At 44.0% G+C, this 20,462-nt stretch overlaps 1 protein-coding gene and 1 long non-coding RNA gene across 4 annotated transcripts in view; one reads left to right on the forward strand and one right to left on the reverse strand.

The window, feature by feature from the left end:
* Positions 1-20,462, forward strand: part of LOC133043962 (uncharacterized) — a 55,703-nt gene that overhangs the window by 17,974 nt on the left and 17,267 nt on the right. The window contains exon 3 of one of the 3 annotated variants that reach the window (XR_009689804.1): positions 11,739-11,820. This is a non-coding gene — a long non-coding RNA (uncharacterized LOC133043962). Of the gene's footprint in view, positions 1-6,518; positions 7,187-11,738; positions 11,821-20,462 lie in introns of those variants that run through there. The other 2 variants (XR_009689805.1, XR_009689803.1) reach the window with 2 other exon arrangements.
* Positions 1-20,462, reverse strand: part of RFX4 (regulatory factor X4) — a 158,940-nt gene that overhangs the window by 3,777 nt on the left and 134,701 nt on the right. The window contains exons 16-17 of the mRNA XM_061125442.1: positions 6,556-6,718; positions 4,737-4,875 (exon numbers count right to left, since the gene is read on the reverse strand). Of these exons, the coding sequence (XP_060981425.1) occupies positions 4,737-4,875; positions 6,556-6,718 (302 nt within the window). The remainder of the gene's footprint in view (positions 1-4,736; positions 4,876-6,555; positions 6,719-20,462) is intronic.

The raw sequence follows: 20,462 nt of genomic DNA on the forward strand, positions 1-20,462 counted from the left end.
AGTGTGTCCGAGCATACTAAGTCACTTCAGTCGTGTCCGACTCTTTGCAACTCCATGGACTGTAGCCCGCTAGACTCCTCTGTCCATGGGATTCTCCAGGCAAGAAGCTGGAGTGGGTTGCCATGCCCTCCTCCAGGGGATCTTCCCAACCCAGGGATCTAGCCCATATCTCAAGTCTCCTGCATTGGCAGGTGGGTTCTTCACCACTAGTGCCACCTGAGAAGCCCCAGAGCTTCCACACAGTAAGTTTTCAAAACATAATTGCAATTATGAATATTCTTCTTCCTCGAGTCACAGGATCGTGGTCCACTAAAGATAGGAAGAGCCTTAAGTGATTGACCATCTGATCCCACCTCTCATTTTACACATGAGGGAACTGAGGTCAAGAGAGGGATAAATGATCTTCTTGAGGGCACACACAACTTACTGCCAGAGTAAGGATCCATTCATCCCTTCATTCACTGACCATTGTATACTGAGGTCTTTGTAACTGTGGTGTTACAAAGAATAATTATAATAATATGCACAGATAGTGTTAACTCTGAGCCAGCCCCTGTCCTAACCTTTATTAAATCAGTCAACCCTCACAACAACCCTATGAAATAAGTACTAGAATTATCCCCATTTTTCAGATGAGGAGATTGAGGCACTGAGTTAATTAGAGGCCAAGCTGAGATTTGAACTCAAGAAGCCTGGCTCTACAGTCAGAGAAAATCTATTTTTCTATTTTTACTCACCTTTGGCCCAGGATGCTACCCCAAAGTGGAGCATGCTAAGCAAACTTTGTAGCAATCACTGTGCCTCTGAGATCAAGGACCCACTGGACGTGGCCCACGGGAGACACTGTGAGAGCTGTGTGACCAGCTGGCAAGGCTGGGTCTTGGCCACACAGCTGAGAAATGAGCAACAATTTTCTGGTTCACTCTAAGTGTCTTTCTAGCCAGTTTGCTTATGGTTGGTCTAATGGCTTTTGAGCTCAAGAGCCCAGTTCACATTCATGGCTGCTGCTGACAGGTTTGTTTTCCATGTTTGTTTTCTTTTTGGTTGGGCATGAGGATGGGGAGCCTGGGAAGGGGAAGCTGATACTGTTCCATGTTCACTTACTTTGATCTGGGACAAGTGCAGCATAGCAGCAAGAAGGGTATTTTTCTGGAATAATTCAAACCTTTCCCTGTGCAGCCTCATCCATCTGGACTTGCTAATTGAGAAATGATGAGCATTCAAGCAGGAGTGGAGGTTTACCTTTGTAGTACCCATGAAGAAAGCATGTCTTGTACAAATGAATAGTAGAAACAAGGGCACATGGTACCATAGTTCAAAAAACAAATGACTTCACATTATTTTGAGTACATAAATGCTGGGATGTCTGCAATTACTGGACTTCACAAAAATGTTGTATTAGTTCTTTAAGACTAACCTGGTAGGCATTTATTTGCAGAAAGTAGTGTCTTGTGTTAATGACCAATTGCATTCTTTAACCATATTTTATCATGATGATTTTTCTTCAGACTAATTTTTTCCCCACTGAGTCTGCTATGATGAAGTGTGATATTTGGTATTCAGGATTGGAATGGCTTGACCTCTGCTCTGGGAAGCTAAAACTAATTAGCCCAACAGTAGATTTTCCCCTGTGTGCTCAACCTTAAATCACAGTACCAGGAAAGGAAAGAAATACAGTATCTTCGTGTGTGTTTTTTCTCTTTGGGAACCTGAAACTTATTGAGAATAGCTGCAGTAACCTCTTGAATTTACCTCCTGCCCTTCAAAACACACACCCTGTAGTGTTCAGTGTCACGGGCTTGGGGTTGAGATTTGGAGAATTTGCCTTTGAATCTGCTTGGTCACTTACTGGATGCATGACCTGGGGCAAATTACCTTCTGAGGTTTTCCTCATCTTTAAAAAGTGGGAAAAATGCCTTCTTTGGGAGGTTGCTCTGAGATTTGAGTGAGCCTATGTATTTCCAGGTGCCTCAACAGTGCATCAAAGTGAATGAAAAATAAAAGCAAGGATTTAGATAGTACTAGATAGTACCTTCCCCAGGAGAAACCCCGGCCTCATCCATCAACCTGGGCAGAGATGTGGTGTAACTAAACGTCTCTCCACCCCACTTTACAAATGGAGACGGAGGCATTAACCTTAAAGTGTAGGATGTGAGTATGTGGTGGGGGTCAGAGGTTGTGAAAGGACCCAAGAGTCACAGAACATGGTGGTGAAGGCGCTGCAGGACCCTGTGGCCTCCCACACCCGGCCTGGGTTCAGCAGCTCCTCCATGGCATTTGTTTAGTCCTCAGCTCTCCAATTAGGATGAGTGATTAGATGATGGTGCTCCAGCTGGGGACCATTGTGGTTTCCAGAGTGGATGCTGCGGCCTGTCTTGGACCACTGGCGGCTGCATGGGCATTTAGGAGCCCGTGGCTTCTTTTTATGACAAAAGGCTTTAAAAATTTAATACCCAGAAAAACCAGCTCCAGAAGTTTCATGAGGAGAGATGAGGGGGTGAAGAAAGGGGGAAGATAATGCCAGCAGTTGTGGCTTGGGATCTCAGCTTGGTCTCACCAGGGTCTCCTACTGGAGTGGAAGCTTTCTCAAAGCAGGCTTGCCTCCATCTCCTTCTCCCTATATTCTCACAGGCTAGGGCAGTGCTTGCCACATAGTAGGTACTCAACGGTCATGGGGGAATGAATGAATGGATGGATGGATGGGCTGCTTATACTGTGAAGTGTGACCCAGTCTATGGAGGCAGCTTTTTGTCATTTAGGGGATCACCATGGGGAGCACAGACCCTGGTCCCAAGAGAAGCAGGACCTAAGGAGCGGGTGTCTCTGTGTGACGCAGATGGAGACCTATAATAATGCCCCAGGTGATGGTTTAGCGGAATCAACTTCTTGGCTTGTCTGGGGATTATCCCAGGGCTCCCCTGGGATTGCAGATAGAAATCAAAACAGACGCCTGTTTGCCCCAAGTGCCCATGTATTGTGGATACACTCTGCTCGGTGCCCTCCCTCAGAGGCAAGTCTGTGCTGACAGCTGATGTCATTGCAGCCTCCACTTCAGCTCACGTCCTGCCACCTCTGTTCTAAGACTCCTACACGTGCTTCCTTGGCAGCCTCTCTGTTCTGCCGCTCCCCTCTCTACTTCCTGGTCTCAGCAGTGCTGCAGAAGCTCTTTCCTAGGCTGAACTCTCATCATGTCTCCCAGACCTAACTCGGCTCCCACCCTGCTTGCCTCACACCACAGTTGTCTCTGTTGACCCACCTCCTGTTCACTCCTCTGTTAAATTAAGCAGCGCGTGCTCTCTCTGAATGGTGACAGAGGCGAGGGCTTAGGAGCCTGTACGGCTGGGGTCACGCTGCCCAGGGTTAAGTCCTCGACCAAGTTACCCTCACTTCCTTGCTGCAAGGGTTACCATGGGGATGTGGAAGGTGCTTGGCACAGGACAGCATTCAGTAACAGTTAGCTTTTCTTTTTGATGAGTGCAGTGACCCGAGGATCCTAGACTTAATTTCTGCCTTCAAGAAGTTTTGGGATCTCTTGCGGGTATCAGGAAAGTCAATGATGAGAAGTGTACCAATAGAGGAAGGCCCAACACACCATTTGAGTACAGAAGAATGTCACCTAACATGGTTCTGGAGGAAGGACAAGGGCAGTGTCAGCAAATGGGATGCTTGTCTTGAGCAACAAGCAGAAGAGGTTGAGGAAGAGACCCGAGGGAGCTGCACATGAGCTGGCATGGAGGGACAAAGGTGGGGTGTGGCTGGTAGGTCAGAAAGGCAGGCAGAGCCCAGGTGGTCCTGAGTCTTGACAGACGTGCTAAGGAATTGAACTTGACCCTCAAAGCGACGATACGCAAAAGAGGAAGAGTGTTGTGGCCAGGTTTTTGTTTTGTTTTGTTTTACCCAAAAGATTCTCACAGCTGCAGTACTGAGGATGGACCAAGGATGGGACAAGTTACCGACACAGAGACAGACAGACGGGAAGGCTTTGGTCATCGTCTAAGTTGGATAAAGACCTGATCTGAGGCAAGGATGGTGAGGGTCCAGAGACACCAAGGTGCAGAACTGGATGGAATTGGTGACCACTTGTGTTTGGGGCCAGTAGACAGCAAAGCATCTGAGGCATGTAGAGCGCCTAACACTGGTGTAACAGTGGCAGCCACTGTCCCCATTCACCAAGGCCACAGAGGATCAGTGTGGCTTGTGAGACAGTGAAGAGCCAAAGGCCTGAGAATGATGTGTTAGGGGTCCATTTCAGGAAGACTCTTCTACTAAGAGTCTGTGGTTGGGCTGCTGGACTGAACAGGAACAGATGTGAAACTGAGAGACCAGTTAGGATGATGCGAGATGACCGTCCTGACAGCCCTTGAAAAGGTCTGACTGCACCAGGAAGGGGCGATGGGAGAGGATACAAAAGATCCAGCCTGAAGGTGGCCGCCCGAAGAAAGGGTAACAGACCTCATTGCTGACTGGCTCCCAGGAGAGAGGTCACAGGGAGGACAGAACTAGAGGCACACGGTCTGTACCCACGTCCTTGAAAGCAAGTCGGGGTTACACTGACTGAGCACCCACTGCGGGCAGCCACGGGAGGGACGAAGTGGCACTGAGGAAAAGACCAGCCTTCCCTTGGAGGCACAGATGTTGCACGCACAGTATGCAGAAGGTGCTTGTTAACTGTGTTGACTAGACCTGGCGCCAAGCTCACCAAGGCCTGGGCAAGGCAGGCAGGACCCCCGACTCACCTGTGCGGAGCTCCTGTGGTACGGGGGGTAGTGCAGCGGTCCTGAGATGGTCGTGTCGTGTGGGAGCGCTGGGTACTGGCTCTGCATCGGGGCAGGATGCTGGTTGCCATAGCTCCCATAGTTATAGCTGCCCGTGTATCTAAAACACAGGAGGCGCGTGGAATATTGTGAGTAACGGCAGGGAGAACAGAGCAGTTTGACACCTTTAAAAAAACAACCTCATCTACTCCTTTTCTGCCTTCTTCTTTTTCTTTCTTTTTGTTTTTCATTTTTGTTTTTCTTTTTGTTTCCTACCGTCTCCGCTCTGTGGCTTTGTTGTGATAGTGTCAAACCCCCAGGTGGCTCTTCCTTGTCGCCTCAGCATACCTCCCTCACCGCCCAGTGAGTGTGCAGGGAATGAAAACCAGCCCTGAGCAAAACATCATTAGTGATGGAGACCTCGTCTCCTGTTGTGGTAAAAAGCCCCACATTACAGCCTGAAGTCAAACAGGAAAAAAAGAAATTACTTCGGGACTTATGTTTTTGTTTTGCTCAGGCCTCTGCTTCTCCATCTTGGGGAAGGATGCAGTGTGTTTCTCTGTGCTCTCTCCTGGGGCAAACACCCTGGCCAGCCAGGCGTCAGCCTCCGGTTCTAAGCCTGGCTCCACCAGCTCCTAGCTGTGGGGCCCTGGGCTACTTGCATCCTTGTTTCTCACATCTGTAAAAAATGCTGCACCTGGCTTCTCTGAGAGTCGTATATGTGTAGACACTTTATAAACATAGGACACTGTTTTGGAAACATAGAATACTGTTACCACTATTCTTAATAACATCTTTACATCAAAGATGCTGGTGTATGACCACGTGAGTGTCTATATTCTGTCATTTCTGCAGAATTAAAAGCTCTCTGAAACAATGCTAAGCCGACTTTGAATGTGTGGGGGAAATACTCTCAGGGGTCCCCTGAGAAAATAATGGCTGTCCCACTGACTGCAGGGGCACCTGAGCCTTTGGAATTAACTCCAAGTATGCCCACAGTCAGGTCTCAGTTACTGCATGGAAGGGACCTGAGTGGTCCTCCTCCCTCCCCTCCTGTGTCCCCCACAGCTGGTCTGTTGGAACCTGGTTTGTGAGGCTCACGGTGCCCTCAGAGCCGGGTCTCACCTTCTTGAGAAGGAGGGCCCTTTATAACATCATCAGTGTTTCTCAGATCAGTGCACAGTAGACTCTGGAGGAGGAAGGTCTTTTCATAAAGACAATGCAAAATGGCAAAAAGCTGCTACAATTCAGGTTACTCTTTTAAGGGGATTTGTAACTTATTCATCCCAGTAACACCACTACAGATTTGGGGGAAAACATGGGCAAAACAAATGATTTATTTATTCAGGGTCCAAATCACCTTTGGGACCCACTTGGAGTTGAACCCCATGAGTAAGCCCTGCCCTCCGGGGACCCCCAGCCTTGGATGGGGAAGACCCCGCTGATGGAGACTTGGACCCACCATGAAGCTGCATGTTATATGCCTTTTAAGTAGCCACCCAGGGGAGCTGGTGAAAAGGACTTTTCCATTTTCCTTCCTAAAGGAGGCAGACAGAATCTCAATCAGCCCCACCCTTACCAGCCATGTGGTCTGAGGAAGTGAACTTAGTTTTTTCATCTGTCAAGTGGGTTACCTGCCCACCTCATCTGGTTGTTGAGGGGACTGCGTGAGATAGTCGTACGAGGTGTGGGCAGACCACAACAAAGGGCAAGTCCTTCTTGTCCTCTGCGGAAACCACTGCTGATTAAACCCTGCCCTTTCAGAGCAAAAGTAAGACGACATCCCAGGAAAGCCGCCTACCCGTGCTCCTCTCTGTGGGGATAAACTGGTATCCTGTGTGTGACCGAAGAGGAAGGCACGTGCGTGCTCCGCATACAGGGCAGCTGTTGAGAGTTTTCAGCCGGGGACCCTGCCGCTGTTGTCACCGTGTACGTTAGAGACCACGTGTACGACTGCATGGCTCCTGCAGAGATAAGCGAAGATGCATCATCACCAGCAGTTCTCACTCCCCCAGTTCTTCCCTAGCATGCTAGTGGTTTCCCACTGCTCTCTAGCTGAAAGCCAGAATCTTTACACATCCTGTGTCATGGTTCTTGCTGACCTCACCAGAAGCATCCCTCACTCCCTGCTTTTGTACCTCTGATCCAGCCACCATAGCTTTCTTTCATTTTTCCAGAGTACCACAATTCCCAGCACCACAAGGCCTTTGCACAGCCATTTCCACTGCCTGAAACCCTCAGTCTTCCCTAAGTACCCACTCATTCTTCATATTTTAATATGAAGAAGCTGTCTCCTAAACCCAGATCCCATTAAGTCAGGTCCCATACAGCATGATTATGCCTACCACTATTTGTAACCTTACAGCCATTCATGAGTGTGATTGAATTAGTGTCTGATCCCCTCCCCACCAGACTTTGAGCTACATGAGGGTAGGAGCCTTGCCTATATTGCCCACCACTGGGTCCCCAGTGCTTAGTACAGAGACTGGTGGCCAAAAGGTTTTCAATGAAAATTTTAAAAGAAGAAAAAGGAGAATCCTTGCATCCCTGGGATAAAGCCCACTTGGTCATGATATATGATCTTTTTAATATGTTGTTGGATTCTGTTTGCTAGAATTTTGTTGAAAATTTTTGCATCTATGTTCATCAGTGATATTGGCCTGTAGTTTTCTTTTTGTGTGTCATCTTTGTCTGATTTTGGTATTAGGGTGATGGTGGCCTCATGGAATGAGTTTGGCAGTTTACCTTCCTCTGCAATTTTCTGGAAGACTTTGAGTAGAATAGGTGTTAGCTCTTCTCTAAATTTTGGTAGAAAAATTGTGAAACCTGTGAAGCCATCTGGTCCTGGGCTTTTGTTTGTTGGAAGATTTTTTATTACAGTTTAGACTTCCATACTTGTGATGGGTCTGTTAAGATTTTCTATTTCTTCCACATTAACAAATTGAAAGATAAAAACCATATGATTATCTCAATAGATGCAGAGAAAGACTTTGACAAAATTCAACATCCACTTATGATAAAAATCTTCCAGAAAGCAGGCATAGAAGGAATGTACCTCAACATAATAAAAGCCATATATGATAAACCCACAGCAAACATTACCCTCAGTGGTGAAAAATTGAAAGCATTTCCCCTAAAGTCAGGAACAAGACAAGGGTGCCCACTCTCACCACTACTATTCAACATAGTTTTGGAAGTTTTAGCTATAGCTATCAGAGAAGAAAAAGAAATAAAAGGAATCCAGATTGGAAAAGAAGAAGTAAAACTCTCCCTGTTTGCAGATGACATGGTCCTCTACATAGAAAACCCTAAAGACACCACCAGAAAATTACTAAAGCTAGTCAATGAATATAGTAAAGTTGCAGGATATAAAATTAATACACCAAAATCCCTTGCATTCCTATACACTAACAATGAAAGAAACAGAAATTAAGGAAACAATTCCATTCACCATTGTGACAAAAAGAATAAAATACTTAGGAATAAATCTACCTAAAGAAACAAAAGACCTATATATCAAAAACTATAAAACAATGATGAAAGAAATCAAAGATGACACAAATAGATGGAGGAATATACCATATTCATGGATTGGAAGAATCAATATAGTGAAAATGAGTATACTACCCAAAGCAATCTATAGATTGAATGCAATCCCTATCAAGCTACTGATGGTATTTTTCACAGAACCAGAACAAATAATTTCACAATTTGTATGGAAATACAAAAAACCTCAAATAGCCAAAGCAATCTTGAGAAAGAAGAATGGAACTGGAGGAATCAACCTGCCTGACTTCAGACTATATTACAAAGCTACAGTCATCAAGACAGTATGGTACTGGCACAAAGACAGAAATATAGATCAATGGAACAAAACAGAAAGCCCAGAGATAAATCCACGAACCTATGGACACCTTATCTTTGACAAAGGAGGCAAGAATATACAATGGAGAAAAGACAGTCTCTTTAACAAGTGGTGCTGGGAAAACTGGTCAACCATCTGTAAAAGAATGAAACTAGAACACTTTCTAACACCATATACAAAAATAAACTCAAAATGGATTAAAGATCTAAATAAATGTAAGACAGAAACTATAAAACTCCTAGAGGAAAACATAGGCAAAACACTCTCTGACATAAATCACAGCAGGATCCTGTATGACCCACCTCCCAGAGTAATGGAAATAAAAGCAAAAATAAACAAATGGGACCTAAATAAGCTTAAAAGCTTTTGTACAATAAAGGAGATTATAAGGTGAAAAGACAGCCTTCAGAATGGGAGAAAATAATAGCCAACAAAACAACTGACAAAGAATTGATCTTAAAAATATACAAGCAGCTTATGCAGCTAAATACCAGAAAAATTTAAAAAATGGGCCAAAGAACTAAACAGACATTTCTCCAAAGAAGAAATTACAGATGGCTAACAAATATGTGAAAAGATGCTCAGCATCACTCATTATCAGAGAAATGCAAATCAAAACCACAATGAGGTACCATCTCATGCCGATCAGAATGGCTGCTATCAATAAGTCTACAAACAATAAATGCTGGAGAGGGTGCAGAGAAAAGGGAACCCTCTTACACTGTTGGTGGGAATGCAAACTAGTACAGCCACTATGGAGAACAGTGTGGAGATTCCTTAAAAAACTGGAAATAGAACTGCCATATGACCCAGCAATCCAGCTGCTGGGCATACAAACTGAGGAAACCAGAATTGAAAGACACACATGTACTCCAGTGTTTATCACAGCACTGTTTACAATAGCTAGGATGTGGGAGCAACCTAGATGTCCACCAGCAGACGAATGGATAAGAAAGTTGTGGTACATACACACAATGGACTGTTACTCAGCTATTAAAAAGAATGCATTTGAATCAGTTCTAATGAGGTGGATGAAACTGGAGCCTATTATACAGAGTAAAGTAAGTCAGAAAGAAAAACACCAATACAGTATATTAATGCATATATATGGAATTTAGAAAGATGGTAATGATGACCCTCTATGCGAGATAGCAAAAGAGATGCAGATATAAAGAACAGACTTTTGGACTCTGTGAGAGAAGGTGAGGGTGGGATGATTTGAGAGAATAGCACTGAAACATGTATATTACCATATGTGAAATAGATCACCAGTCCAAATTTGATACACAAAACAGGGCACTCAAAGCCAGTATACTGGGACAACCCTGAGGGATGAGATAGGGAGGGAGGTGGGAAGGGGGTTCAGGATGGGGGACACATGTACACCCATGGCTGATTCATGTCAATGTATGGCAAAAACCACTACAATACTGTAAAGTAATTAGCCTTCAATTAAAAGAAACAAATTTTTTAAAAAGAAAAAGGGAAAACAAGAAGAAAAAAAGATTGAAGAGCAGAGAGAGGACAAAAAAAGCTTGGGCGATGTAGCTCCAATGGGCTCTCCGAATAACTTCTCAACACTAAACTCAACAGGTGTTAAGGATCCAACAAATTGCTTTAAACAAACGTAAGGAGATTATTGGGCTCCACCTACCCAAGTCTTTTTGAAGATTATTAGACAGTGACCTTAATGTTGACCTAGTCCATACATACTATTAATTCCATTAATTTGCTTTTTAATTGGATACCTTGAAAGTGCTAGGGATTGGGGAAAGAACCTGACAAAATTTAAAACCTTCAAGAGGCTTAGGAACTTTATGAGATGGTGAGAATAAAAAAGGGTAATTTAAGAAATCACTAATAGTGATAATAAATTCATCAACTTAATTTCTGATAAGTGTTAGAATGTTGATACAATAGAAATGATTAAACCGATTTTGAAAGGTACTGGGAATAGGATTAGACACCTCCTTTTAGGCACATGGAAGACTAAAGAACTTGTTAAACAGAGGTCATTTTTAAGGTGAAGTAAATCACTGCAGATGGTGATTGCAGCCATGAAATTAAAAGATGCTTACTCCTTGGAAGAAAAGTTATGACCAACCTAGATAGCATATTAAAAAGCAGGGACATTACTTTGCCAACAAAGGTCCGTCTAGTCAAGGCTATGATTTTTCCAGTGGTCATGTATGGATGTGAGAGTTGGACTATAAAGAAAGCTGAGTGCAGAAGAATTGATGCTTTAGAACTGTGGTGTTGGAGAAGACTCTTGAGAGTCCCTTGGACTGCAAAGAGATCCAACCAGTCCATCCTAAGGGAAATCGGTCCTGGGTGTTCACTGGAAGGACTGATGTTAAAGCTGAAACTCCAGTATTTTGGCCACCTGATGCGAAGAGCTGACTCATTTGAAAAGAGCCTGATGTTGGGAAAGATTGAAGGCAGGAGGAGAAGGGGACGACAGAGGATGAGATGGTTAGATGGCATCACCGACTCAATGGACATGAGTTTGGGTAAACTCTGGGAGCTGGTGATGGACAGGGAGGCCTGGTGTGCTGTGGTTCATGGGGTCGCAAAGAATCAGACATGACTGAGCGACTGAACTGAACTGAACTGAACTGAAAAGAGAAATGTTTGGTCCTCCAATCTTGTACTTTCTGCAGCAGACCATTTTTATCTTGAAATTCTTCTGGGAAGATAAAGGAAAGGTTTTCATTTAAAAGTGGAATTCTACCATAATGTCTCTTTGCTCCAGGTCCTAGTTCTGCCACGCACTGGTTGTCAGATCTTGAGCTAGCCTCTTAAATTTTATATCCCTTTATTTCATCACCTGTAAATTAGGAATAGATACACCTATCTTATATGACTGTAATGAGGATTAACTGAGATAATATATGTCAAAGAGCCTGGCACGTGGTAGGCTTTTAATGTTATTCAAGCACTCTTATGAACTCAGGTATTCTTCTATCAGACTTTTTTTTTTTTTTGGCCTCTTCATGCCATCTGTGGGATCTTAATTCCCTGATCTGGTTCCCTGCATTGGGAGCATCGTGTCTTCACTACTGGACCACCGGGGAAGTCAGACTTTATTAAAGTAAACATTTCTTTATTTCCCATTTCAGATTCCAAAGAAGACAAGTTTCTTGGGTCAGATTCTGTCATTAGGGATGAAATGTTTGAATAGCAACAGTGACTTAACTAACAGTGAGTAAACTTCTAAACTCATGTCTTTCTGCAAAATCACAAAATCCTTATCCACCAGTACAGCTAAAAGTACCCCTTCCTCGTTTAGACATCCATACCATATTTCCCCCCACAAAGATAATGACTTTAGCAGGCTGTATGCTAGCTGTCATTTATAATAAATGCAAGAAGACTGGAAGGAAAAAAATGAAAACAAAATGCCCGTGTCTCAGATGATTGGATTATGGGTGACTGCTCTCCTCTATATTTTGAACTTCATATAAAATTATATAACTTATAATTTTAAGTACCCTTTTTATTAAAAACAGGTTATTGCTGAGAACGGTTTTAATATTCTATCTTCTTTTAGTTTATCTGTATTTTTCTATAAAGAATGTATATTGCCTCTGTGAAAAAGAAAAGCATTATTAAAATATATGAAGCAAATTTCACAATTAGAAATGGAATTGGAGGGGGTGAGAAGTTTGGACAAACAATGAACCAGCCACAGCAAGCAAGTAATTAACCCTTAAAGCCCCGGGGCCCTCAGGAGAGCACAGTGAGGTCGGTGGATATTTAAGAGGGGCAACCAAGGATGCCAAAGGATTTTCTGCCCCCACCCACCCTCAAGCAGTAGGAAGACGCAGTGAGAACAGCCATCACCTGAGAGAATGCAGAAGTTACTTTTGTGTGAGTTTCTGGAGCATGGCAACTGCTCCTTATTCATCTCTGTATCCCCAACAGAGGGTCTGCCAAATAGTAGGTGTTCAGTAAATTTTTGTTCCATTGAATTTGTTGTTGAAGGAGTAAATGCTGCTAGAAATAGACGTTATCAAACAAAAAGCTAGTGGAACTCTTGGAAAAATGGGCTCCTGTGGTCTGGGAAACAAAACCCCTAAATGGCCATGTGCCAGCAAGCTAACAGATCCACTCAGGCAGGCTTAAGCAGATTAACACCTACTGGCTTGGGTGAGAAACCCTCTCTGCCTAGGGAGCAGAAAAGAACACCCCTTGCATTCCCTTTCCTACCGGTGGGACCTCCAGTGAGAATTGCTGCTGCTTCTTAAGGAAACTAATAAAAGAAAATCTGTGCAGTTAACAGTTTGTGTCTCATTTCTAAGACGGCTCTAATGCTTTTTATTTGTTGGTAAAACAATAACGAACCTTCCCTGTTTGTCTAATTTCCGTATCTTTCTCTTCTCCCCTCCTCTGTCCACCACCTCTAATTAAAAGTCTGAGAATAGTGATGAACGTCCTTGATCTTTGAGAATCCTCTAAAGATCCTATAGGATTTGAGAATGCTGTAATGATAGTTGTTGTCCATGTGATAATATTGTGACTACTGGAGAGGAATACTTTCCTTCCTTCCCATCCTCAATAAAACATTCTTCTTCCCTGAGTTTTTTATATGTGGTTTTTTTTCTTTTCTTGAAAGGCATTGCTTTAAAAAGGGGGTGCCTCGGGACAGGGAGAATGCTTAGAAGAAAATAGGAAATCAATAATGAATTTGTTAATGAATGAATGAATGATCATCCAACATAGACAAGGCCTCACATTAGTTTCTTTCTATATATTGACTCACTGAATCATCACAACAACCTTTTGAAGAAAGCAGTATTACCGCCTTTTTCAGGTGAGAAAGTTGAGGCCCAAAACTTGGTCAGGTGAGTGGCAGAGGGGGATCTGAACCCAACAGTAACAATTGCTTCTCACACTTGCATGTGCATTTGGATCAGTGGAGATCTTGTTAAAAGGCAAATCTGATTTGGTTGGGAGACTGGGAGTTGAGCCATCGATTCTGCATGTATAACAAGCTTCTAAATGATGACAAGCATCTAAGTGATCCCTTGGACTGCAAGGAAATCAAACCAGTCATTCCTAAAGGAAATCAGTCCTGAATATTCATTGGAAGGACTGATGCTAAAGCTGAAACTCCAATATTTTTGACTCACTGGAAAAGACCCTGATGCTGGGGAAAGAATGAAGGCAGGAGGAGAAGGGGGGATGACAGAGGATGAGATGGTTGAATGGCATCGCCAACTTGATGAACGTGAGTTTGAGCAAGCTCCGGGAGTTGGTGATGGACAGGGAAGCCTGATGTGCTGCAGTCCATGGGGCTGCAAAGAGTTGGACATGACTGAGCAACTGAATTGAAATGATGACAATGCTCTTGGTCCATGGAGCACACTTTGAGCAGCAAGCCTCTAGGAAACACTGCCTCCTATCATGTGTTTTACATGTTCGGGGCCATTACAGATCACAAGTTGTGACTCCGGTACAGACTTGTGAACATTTAAACTGCGTCCTAGTCTATCTGGTCATACCCTCCCTTCAGGTCTTAGACTAACCTTTTCCCCACAAGGATTCTATGAACCATCACAGATGTTGCTCAGGTTTTGGGCCAACCTAAGCCTTTCTTGAGGCTTCCCTGGTGGCTCAGATGGTAAAGCGTCTGTCTACAATGCAGGAGACCTGGGTTCAATCCCTGGGTCAGGAAGATCTCCTGGAGAAGGAAATGGCAACCCAGTCCAGTACTCTTGCCTGGAAAATCCCATGGATGGAGGAGCCTGGTAGGCTACAGTCCATGGGGTGGCAAAGAGTCGGACACGACTGAGCAACTTCACTTTCACTTTTCACTTTTCAAAAGCCTTTCTTAGTACCCTCCTGAGAAATAAGCTCCTAGAAGTACATCTAGATTCTAGAGCTGCCTGCCCTATACAATAGCCAGTATGAATTTAAATTCACTAAAATTAAATACAGTTAAAAATTCAGTTCCTTCATTGCGCTGACTGCATTCAGTTACTCAGTGGCCCCAAGTAACCAGTGTCTACTGTTTTGGACAGCTCAGGTTAAAAAAAAAAAGAGTTCCCATCATCACAGAAAGTTCTATTTGGACAGGATTGCTTGAGAGTATTTGATACTAAACAAACATTTCCCATAACATTCAAAACTGAGAAGAGAAAGATTTTACATCTAGCTCCACCCCCACTGGCTATCATCCATCTATCCTAAAGGTAGTTGTGCTTAAGGAGAATATTTTCTAAGTTGAAAAGCTCATCTGTTTGAATTACACGTTACCAATAGTTCCATGGCCTAAATGAGACTGACAAAACTGATCAGGGGCAGCAAATGAATCAGCTCCCAGAGAGATAAGTTGGTTCATGACCTGGCCCGTGTGCATCTCTGCAGCTTCCTCTCCTGTACCCTCCCCCTCATTTATACCCATCAGTCAGTCCTCATTATGCCAGGTGCTTTTCTGCCTCAAACCCATACACGTGCTGTTCTCCACTACCTAAAGTGATCTTTTCTTCTCCCCAGTCTTTATGTGGCTAGCCCCTTGTGACACTTCAGGTCTCAGACAAATGTCACATCTTCAGAGAGGCCTCCTCTGACCACCCAACTAAGATGATGCCCCCATAGCACTTACGACAGTTTGAAATTATATAGTTACCTGCTGCTTAACTTCCATATTGACTCTCTTACCCACTAGAATATAAGTATCATGAGGACAGCAACTGCACCTGTTTTTTTTTTTTTTTTCTTCACTTTTGTACCCTAGGACATGGCACAGATTAGACACGGAATTACTTGTCACTGAATGAATGACCAAATGAATGAACGAACAAATCTAAAGATCCCAACATGAAGCCAAGACCTCAGTGGTGTGAAGTCAGGGGCAGATTAAACAATCTATTTTCAATGCCAGCTTCTATTTCCTAATCCTGTTGCTTTAGAGAAAAGGAAACAACAGGGATGGAAGAGGAGGAATTCACTGGCAGGGACCGTTCTGAGTTCTGTGAGTGAGTCATGCAGCTCTGTGGCGGGGCTGTGGTGACCACCAGCTCCCACTCACTTTGGCTTCCCTCAGAATAACTGAGCTTTTGTTATTTGGAAAGACTAGGGGCCAGTTATCTTTGTTACATCCTCAACGGATGCAGAGAAAATGCAGCTGGGCAGGCCAGATGTTCTACAGTTAGGGCTATTTATGAGGAATTTGCCTCTACTTCTTTAGGCATCCTAGCATCTCAGTGATTTAATTTGCTGGTTTTGTGTTGTAGGGAACCCATGATGGGAAGTTGAAAACATGAGTTTAATAGTTAACTTTTATTGTTATTGCTGAAAGAGGGCATACTTAAAATGACATCATAAACGAGCTCTTAGAATCCTTTGGTGGCCTGACCTGGAGAGAGTGGGATCTTAACATTTTGCTTTTAAAGACATTCAAGAATTGCAGCCCAGTGTCATGTTAAGTGGGCTGCTCAGTTTGGAACCACCTGCCATGCTCCTCAGGAGGAGACGTGCCAGTTTTCCTTAAAGTAAGTTAAGGTTTCTGAACCTTGCTGGGTCATGAGGGAGCTGGCACACCACCAACATTAGGGGGGAAAAAAGGATAAATGGGCTTGATTCTGCCTTGTGGAAATCTGTTAAAATGGAACCCTTTACGCAGTCTCTCAAGGCATTGCCATAGACTCTGACATACCCAGTCAAAACTGGCTGTGCATCAGGTGCAATTCGAGGTGCCTGATACGCCTTTCCTTTTTCCTCTGACTTTTAGAAACAATGAATAAATACCATCTTAAAACATATTTAGGGCTTCTCTGGTGGTCTAGTGGTTGGGCATCCACCTGCCTGGACACAGGTTCCATCTCTGGCCCAGGAGGTCCGTCACAGGACCATCTCTGGTCCACATGCCACGGAGCACCTAAGCCTGTGTGCCGTAACTACTGAGCCTGTGCTCTGTAGAGTCCACGAGCCACAACAAGAGAAGCCACCACAGTGAGAAGCCTGTGCACTGCAAGGAGGAGCAGTCCCTGCTTGCCACAGCTAGAGAAGGCCGGGGCACAGCAGTGAAAACCCAGTACAGCCAGAAATTCATACATAAATAAATCTTTCTAAAAAGCATATTTAGAAATCTGTATAGGGATGGACAGAGCACTACATACAGATATAGATGGGATGTGGCTTTCCTAGTGAGTCATAGCTCATTCTCACACTACTTTGTATTCCTTGTATCAAAGGATCCCCCAAAGGTTATGTGCAATGAATTAATGTTCTCTTTGTGCTCACCAAGCAGACATAATACTGTTCTCTTTTTCACAACTGAAAAAAGGAGGAAGTGTCCGTCAACCGTGAGATGCTGGTTTGTGGAAGACCTGCAAACACCTGATTGGCTCTAACACTCAAGGAGCTGAACTTGATAATATGTACCTCATCTAAGCAATGATATTCAGAGTGCTGGAAGCCCAACAGAGTCACTGAATCACACAAAATTTCATTTAAGATGTTAATAAGCTGTTTCAGCCAAGAGTTGTTTTGTTTAATTTTTTCTACTTCTTCTTGCTTCCTGGTTTGGGTCCTTTTAAAAACAAAATGGTTTTGCTTTTTTTTAAATTGTTAACCACTTTTTGGAAAGTAATAGTATATAAATCAAGCAATAATTTAAAGATAGAAATAAAAATTAACTGAGCATGAAAACCATATGCTGAGTTTAAAAAAAACATGACAAATGCATTTTAAAAGATTTCTAATAATTGCTTTCCAATGTACAATATTGTTCAAAAAATACACAAATTCCTAAATTTAAGCCTACTGTAATAGATTTCCTAATATCCAGGTGTATACCATGGACAACTCGTGCTTTATATTATAGTATCTATAAAACCATACATGTTGTTAGGAAATTATGCCTGTGGTTCTTCCAAGACCATGAGCCACAATGCATGCCAAGGTCCAGTCCAATTTAGCAATGGAGTATTTCAAAAGTGGTACTTGAGAAAAATATTACAGATAGTTTTATACAGGATGACATTTTTAATGCCCCCTGGAGATATCTGAGAACAAAGCTGGAATGTGCCAAAATCTTCAAAGGTTACAGTCATCTGAGGAGAACCTGTTTCACATTTGTGTTTCTAAGAAGCTACTTTTACGACGCCTGAACACATTGCACAGAAATCTCTCAACACATTTATGATATTCCTGTGCCTTTGACTATCACACCTGCCATACCTCGAGGCCTCCACATTAGTACAAAGAAAGCCAGCGGCAGACTTGTGAGCTGGCTGAGAAAGATGATGAGATCCTAGAAGTCTTTCCTTCACACTCCTCCTTCCCTTTACTGCCTTGGAGTCTTCTTGTTTGATCTGTTGCTAGGTTGGCCAAAAGATTCCACTCAAATTGTTTCTGCTTCATAATGCACAGCCGTTCTATTTGCATAATTTCCCTGTTGATTTTAGAAGTATGGATGTTATCACTGGCTGGCTGACGTGCTTGCCTGCCAGGCGGTGGTGGTGGGGGGAGGGGTGTGCACCGGCAGGATCATTCAGGTAAGTGGCTTCTAGGTGCTCTCACTGCCCTTCCTGAGTGAGGCAGGAGACCCCTGATTCCAGCCTCCAAAGAACCCCTGAGCAGCAGCAGAGCTTGAACAGTGCTCGAGTTCTCATCCCTTTTTATTTTCAGTGGATAAAGTTGTTCTTTTCTGCACAACTTTTCTTTCTGAACCTTCTAAGCAGGAACTACAACAACCTACTGTGGAGGGAAAAATGGGAGGGAGGTGGGAGGGAGTCAAATTCTTCATCCTCAGAGTAGAAAATGAAATGTGATTTGAGGTGCATCTACGTAAACAAGGGCTTCCCCTGTGGCTCAGCTATAAAGAATCCGCCTGCAATGGAGGAGGCGCAAGAGACACAAGCGATGTACGTTCAAACCCTGGGTGGGGAAGATACCCTGGAGAAGGAAATGGCAACCCACTCCAGTATTCTTGCCTGGGAAATCCTGTGGACAGAGGAACCTGGTGGGCTACAGTCCCTAGGGTCGCAAAGAGTTGGACATGACTGAGCACACACATACGTAAATAAATGTGGCGATGCTCACATCTAAATTTCCACTGAAGACAAGGACCGTCTCAAGTTCTGGACCCAAAGTGAAACCACTGCTCCATCTAATGCCAGTTATGGACAACCCTGCTTTCCATCACTGCTCTGAAGGACCCAGTCTCCTGAACTGTCCCTGACGAAGGGCCACTGGGATGGCTAGCACGTTTTCTGTCCCCAGCAATGTGGAAAAGAGGGCAGGCCCCTTATAGGCCTTAAGTATCTGCTCATTTCCTCTCTGAGTAGCTCTGGCTCTGGAAACATTTGGGAAAGAATTAAACAAAAGTCTCCTGGGATGCATATTAATACTTGAAGTTCCCTGAAAAGGACATGCTGTCTCTTGCCTCCAAGCCTTTGCTTGGAATACCTTTTCTCTCATTATTAGGTTCCCCAGGCCCTTCACATACAGGCTGGAGGCCCCACTTTGTGATCCGTAACTCTTGACCTGCTTCCAATTCAGCAGTTGTTGCATTATAACTACAGTCTTGCTCTTCAGAACCCTGTGCTGTACTTAGTTCCTCAGTCCTGCCCAGCTCTTTGTGACCCCATGGACTGTAGCCCGCCAGGCTCCTCTGTCCATGGGGATTCTCCGGGCAAGAATAATGGAGTGGGTTGCCATGCCCTCCTCTGGGGCATCTTCCCAGCCCAGGGATCCCAATGCAGGTCTCTCTCCAGCACTGCAGGTGGATTTTTTACTGTCTGAGCCACCAGGGAAGCCCAAGAATACTGGAGTGGGGAGCCTATCCCTTCTCCAGGGGGGCTTCTCGACCCAGGAATTGAATCGGGGTCCCGTGTGTTGCAGGTCAATTCTTTACCAGCTGAGCTACCAGGGGACGCCCCATCAGAACCCTGACGTCTAACAATAAACTCCCAGGGGCAGGCACCACAGTTCACCTGTTTGTGTCGCCAACTTCTGAAGTGTTTAGCTCACAGAAGCCACTTGAGAAATATCTAATGGATCAGTTCAGTTCAGTTCAGTCGCTCAGTCGTGTCTGACTCTTTGTGACCACATGAACCGCAGCACGCCAGGCCTCCCTGTCCATCACCAACTTCCAGAGTTTACCCAACTCATGTCCACTGAGTTGGTGATGCCATCCAACCATCTCATCCTCTGTCGTCCCCTTCTCCTCCTGCCCTCAATCTTTCCCAGCATCAGGGTCTTTTCAAATGAGTCAGCTCTTCACATCAGGTGGCCAAAATACTGGAGTTTCAGCTTCAACATCAGTCCTTCCAATAACACCCAGGACTGATCTCCTTTAGGATGGACTGTTTGGATCTCCTTGCAGTCCAAGGGACTCTCAAGAGTCTTCTCCGACACCACAGTTCAAAAGCATCAATTCTTCAGCGCTCAGCTTTCTTTATAGTCCAACTCTCACATCCATACATGACCACTGGAAAAACCATAACCTTGACTAGACAGACCCTTGTTGACAAAGTACTGTCTCTGCTTTTTAATATGCTATCTAGGTTGGTCATAACTTTCCTTCCAAGGAGTAAGCGTCTTTTAATTTCATGGCTGCAATCACCATCTGCAGCGATTTTTGAGCCCCAAAAAATATCTATTGGATATCCACTGTATCTATTGGATAAATGAATAGATAAATGGACAGACATGTGACTGAATGAACAGATAAAAGACAGGACCTACCTAAACACGACAGTCTCATCATATTTGATCTTCACAAACACATAATTTTGTTCCCAGTGTATTTTAATTGGAACTGTGATGTAACTAAGCCCATGCTATGAGGGTCTGGAGCAAGATTCTAACCTGGAGGGAACCCAGCTCCAGAG

The sequence above is a fragment of the Dama dama genome, chromosome 22 (assembly GCF_033118175.1).
Source record: "Dama dama isolate Ldn47 chromosome 22, ASM3311817v1, whole genome shotgun sequence".
Classification (NCBI taxonomy): Eukaryota; Metazoa; Chordata; class Mammalia; order Artiodactyla; family Cervidae; genus Dama; species Dama dama.